Genomic DNA, 5,209 nt, shown 5'->3' on the forward strand with positions numbered 1-5,209 from the left:
CAATGCAGGAGGACGATTGTGTCCTGAAGTCTATTAATTACCCATTGGTTATACTTCAACAATAAGATGGTTACAAGACAAAGAAAAAAAGAAGACAATTAACTTATATTTTCACACTTTGCAACTAAAATCTAAAGTTTTTCAAAAGTCATCATTCACTTTCCTTGGTAAGACCTGAGGGTTTGATAAATAACTAGAGTAATCATTTCTAAGGATGTCACGCAACGGAAACGTTTACTGCTCAAGTAATTAGGACGAACCTTAGACATGACTCGGCAATGGGATATATTTGAGCTCTTTGGCTAAGCTTTGAGTCGGAATACTAGCATTATGCTAGCTTGGCAAAGTAAATAATATAATAATATAATTTGATATAATGTGAAACAGCAAAAGTCAATTGTTGCAGCAGATTCTATTATCAAACTGAATAGTGAATGGGATGTTAGATCAGGTGATTGATTATGTGATAGCCTACAAATATCAGAGGCAGCTAGGCTACTTACTGCCTGTATTTTACAGTTGCCATTCTCATTGGCATGATGTCACTTATTACACATCCTTAATATATTATTCTGTCCACTTAAATTTTAAATGATTTTTGGGTGTTTTGTGATGTATTTCATTGCTCTATAGACAAGAAAAAGAAGTCTGGCAACCCCGTCTTGTACCATTCTTGAGTGTAAATTTATCATGAAGATCAAATGTTCTGTTCTCATTCTCTTTCTTGACACAGATTAGCTACTTTTCTTCATGTGCATGTCTCTCTGACAGAAAAAAATATCCTAACTTCTTCAGAGTAATACCTAGTGATCACTATCAGGTGAGGATTTGGCCTCAGGTTTCATCGCCTTTAATATGTATGTATGAATATATATATATATACACACAAAAAATGTACTTCAGTTGTCTGAACACCTTGTAGATTCAAATTCAGATTACATCAATGTATCAGTGTCGGCTAATTGCCTTTACTTTTTTAAACAATATGTCTGTGTTTTTTAGTTGACCCTTATTTTTCTTTAACCCAGGTGAAGGCCATTGCTCAGCTGCTAGTACACTTCAACTGGACTTGGGTGGGACTGTTGCGAGGGGACCGTGATTATGGCCGCTTCGCTGTTGAAGGTTTAATCAAAGAATTACAGGATACCAAAGTGTGTGTAGCATATCACGAAATTATCCCTCTGCTCTACAATCGCCAGAGGGCACTGGAAATCATAGAGGTAGATAAAAAGTCACACTGAATTTAGTCAGTTAGTCAGTTTTTATTTCACCTTTTTTATAGTTTGTATTGTTTCCCCATATGCCAGTTTAGTTTGGCATAAAAATTAGACAACCCTGGTGAAAATTGGTGCCATCTTTGGCTTACTGTCAGCCCTTATATTTTATTATCTGCACCTGGCTTAAGCGGCTGTCTGCAACAATGTCTTAATTGACGTTATCACTAGGTATCATCAAATTTGTAAATTTCACATTCTACATATAATGTGTGGTATAAAAAATACACATAACTTTACATTATACACCTTTCTTACGCAGTGTCACTTATTTTTAACCTGCTTTCTCTTTTGCCTTCTATTTTGGGAAACTCTCCTCTTCTCAACTCCATCATCTGCCTCTCTGTAAAGGTGATGCACACCTCTTTGGCTAAAGTGGTGGTGGTATTTTTAGCTGAGGGGGAGATGACACCTTTCTTGAGGGATTACAAGATGCAGAACATCACTGGAATCCAATGGGTGGCTAGTGAAGCCTGGGTCACAGCATCTGTCTTTACAGGGAAAGAGTATTACCCTTACCTTGGGGGCACCATTGGGTTTGGCATCAGGAGAGGTCACATCTCCAGGCTCAGTGACTACCTACAAACAATAAACCCTCACATGTATCCCAATAATCTTCTAGTGAAGGAGCTGTGGGAGGCTCTGTATGGTTGCAGTCCTTCTCTCTCCTCTGCCTCCCACTTTCCTCCCTGTACAGGACAGGAGTTCTTGTTGGAACAACATTCAGCCTACATGAATACATCCAGCCCCAGAGTGGCCTATAATGTTTACAAGGCTGTATATGCCATTGCTTATTCCCTCCACAACCTACTTCTCTGTCAACCAGGCAGTGGGCCTTTCCAGAACAACTCATGTGCTGAGCGCAACAATATACAACCCTGGCAGGTATATTCCAGTATTTGTACTGTTACAATATTGCACTGAAAATATTGTTTGAAAGAGTATTTTATATTATCTATTTGTTTTCAAGCTCCAATATTACCTCCAGGAAGTGACATTTAACATTGCTGGGGAGAAAGTGAACTTTGACCTGAAGGGTGACTCCATACCCTATTATGATATCATCAACTGGCAGAGAGGCACAGGCGGAAAAACTGAGTTTGTCAATGTGGGGTTGTTTGATGGAACCAAGCCTGCTGGAGAGGAGCTGGTGATCCAGGAGGGCAGGATAATATGGGCAGGACATCTCAGTGAGGCAAGCTGCTCACACTGTGTTTTATTTAAAGAGCACAAATCACAGAGACATTCAGTTTACAGTGATGGTCAGGAAATCAATAATTTCAGCACACTCATTATACACTGCAGAGCTGAGAGCCATTATCTGCTCCCTAGGTACCAGTGTCTGTGTGCAGTTCCAGCTGTCTTCCAGGGTACCGGAAGGCTGTCCGTCGTGGGGAGCCTGTTTGCTGCTTTGACTGTGTTCCATGTGACAGTGGCAAAATTAGCAATCAGACAAGTAAGCCTCATACCAAACAATAGAGATAACAGCAGTTGCAATGTCATATGTTCTCATACATTCAGGTAAAATTTGAATATTGAATATCCTGTTTGACCCTTCAGATTCTGTAGAGTGCACATTTTGTCCTGAGGACTTCTGGTCAAACGAAAATAGAACAGCCTGCATCCCCAAGAAGGTGGAGTTCTTGGCCTATGATTCCTTGGGTATAGCCCTGACAGTGACCTCTGCGGTGGGCGCCTGCTTCACTATAAGTGTCTTTGGAGTCTTTTTCTATCATAGAAACACAGCTATCGTTCGAGTGAACAACTCTGAACTCAGCTTCTTCACCCTGTTCTCACTGACGTTGTGTTTTCTGTGTTCCCTGGTGTTCATTGGAGAGCCAACATCTTGGTCCTGCATGCTACGCCACACTGCCTTTAGCATCACATTTTCACTTTGCTTCTCCTGTATCCTGGGGAAGACTCTGGTGGTGTTGGCTGCTTTCACTGCCACCAGGCCAGGGAACAACGTCATGAAGTGGTTGGGGCCCAAGCAGCAGAGGGTCATCATACTTGGTTGTACTCTGGTTCAGGTGGTTATCTGCGCCGCCTGGCTCATTGATGCCCCCCCTAGTCCATCACGAAATACGCAATATGAACGCTCCAAGATCATACTGGAGTGTAACGTGGGCTCCAGCCTCGCATTCTGGTGCGTTCTGGGTTATATTGGCCTACAGGCTTGTCTGTCCTTTGTCCTGGCTTTTCTGGCTCGTAAGTTGCCAAGTAACTTCAACGAGGCCAAGTTCATCACTTTCAGTATGCTGATCTTCTGTGCTGTGTGGCTGGCATTCATCCCTGCTTATATTAGTTCTCCTGGCAATTATGCAGATGCAGTGGAGTCATTTGCCATTCTGGCTTCCAGCTTTGGATTGTTGTTCTGCCTGTTTGCTCCTAAGTGTTTTATAATTTTGCTGAAACCAGAAAAAAATACGAAACAACACCTCATGGGAAAAGAAAATAAGTAAAATGTCATATTTAAAATATTTTGAGAAAATAAATAAGATTTGTATTCAAAGTTTTTGTTATTTCAAAAATGTCTTAACAATTTTTTATACTTGTATTGACTGGGTGTTATGTGACTGACATTACAGCATTGTGGAAGTGTACAACAAAGTATAATTATAAACAACTTATGACTTACAGTGGTATGAAAAAGTTTGGGCACCCCTGATCATTTTCAGGATTTTCCTTTATAAATCATTGGTTGTTCGGATCAGCAATTTCAGTTAAATATATCATATAGCAGACAAACACAGTGATATTTCAGAAGTGAAATGAAGTTTATAGAATTAACAGAAAGTGTGCAACAATTACTTAAACAACATTAGGCAGGTGCATAAATTTGGGCACCACAACAGAAAAATGACATCAATATTTCGTAGATCCTCCTTTTGCAGAAATAACAGCCTCTAAACGCTTCCTATAGCTTCCAATGAGGGTCTGGAGTCTGGTTGAAGGTATTTTTGACCATTCTTCTTTACAAAAAATCTCCAGTTCAGTCAGGTTTGATGGTTTCCGAGCATGGACAGCCCGCTTTAAATCACACCACAGATTTTCAATAATGTTCAGGTCTGGGGACTGAGATGGCCATTCCAGAACGTTGTAGTTGTTCCTCTGCATGAATGCCTTTGTAGAGTTTGAGCAGTGTTTGGGGTCGTTGTCTTGTTGAAGTATCCAGCCCTGGCGCAACTTCAACTTTGTCACTGATTCTTGAACATTGTTGGCAAGAATCTGCTGATACTGACTGGAATCCATGCGACCTTCAACTTTTACAAGATTGCCAGTACCTGCACTGGCCACACAGCCCCACAGCATGATGGAACCACCACCAAATTTTACTGTGTGTAGCAAGTGTTTGTCTTGGAATGCTGTGTTCTTCTTCCGCCATGCATACCGCCCCTTGTTATGTCCAAATAACTCAATTTTACATTCATCAGTCCACAGCACCTTAATCCAAAAGGAAGCTGGCTTGTCCAAATGTGCTTTAGCATACCTCAAGCGACTCTGTTTGTGGCATGTGCGTAGAAAAGGCTTCCGCCACATTACTCTCCCATACAGCATCTCCTTGTGCAAAGTGCGCTGAATAGTTGAACGATGCACAGTGACACCATCTGCAGCAAGATCATGTTGTAGGTCTTTGGAGCTGGTCTGTGGGTTGAGTTTGAGTTCTCACCATTCCTCGCCTCTGCTTATCAGAGATTTTTCTTGGCCTGCCACTCCGGGCCTTAACTAGGACTGTGCCTGTGGTCTTCCATTTCCTCACTATGTTCCTCACAGTGGAAACTGACAGCTTAAATCTCTGAGCCAGCTTTTTGTATCCTTCCCCTAAACCATGATGTTGGACAATCTTTGTTTTCAGGTCATTTGAGAGTTGTTTTGAGGCTCCCATGTTGCCACTCCTCAGAGAAGATGCAAAAGGGAGAACAACTTGCTACTGG

General features: G+C 41.4%; 1 protein-coding gene across 1 annotated transcript; it reads left to right on the plus strand.

Moving 5' to 3' along the window:
- The first annotated feature begins 934 nt into the window (after nucleotides 1–934).
- Nucleotides 935–3,736, plus strand: LOC124059487 (extracellular calcium-sensing receptor-like). The gene is made up of 4 exons (XM_046389513.1): nucleotides 935–2,159; nucleotides 2,245–2,469; nucleotides 2,607–2,730; nucleotides 2,835–3,736. The coding sequence occupies exons 1-4, from the start codon at nucleotides 1,629–1,631 to the stop codon at nucleotides 3,734–3,736; spliced, it is 1,782 nt and encodes a 593-aa protein (XP_046245469.1). The 5' UTR covers nucleotides 935–1,628.
- Nucleotides 3,737–5,209: the final 1,473 nt, after the last annotated feature.

The sequence above is a fragment of the Scatophagus argus genome, chromosome 5, assembly GCF_020382885.2.
Source record: "Scatophagus argus isolate fScaArg1 chromosome 5, fScaArg1.pri, whole genome shotgun sequence".
NCBI lineage: Eukaryota > Metazoa > Chordata > Actinopteri > Scatophagidae > Scatophagus > Scatophagus argus.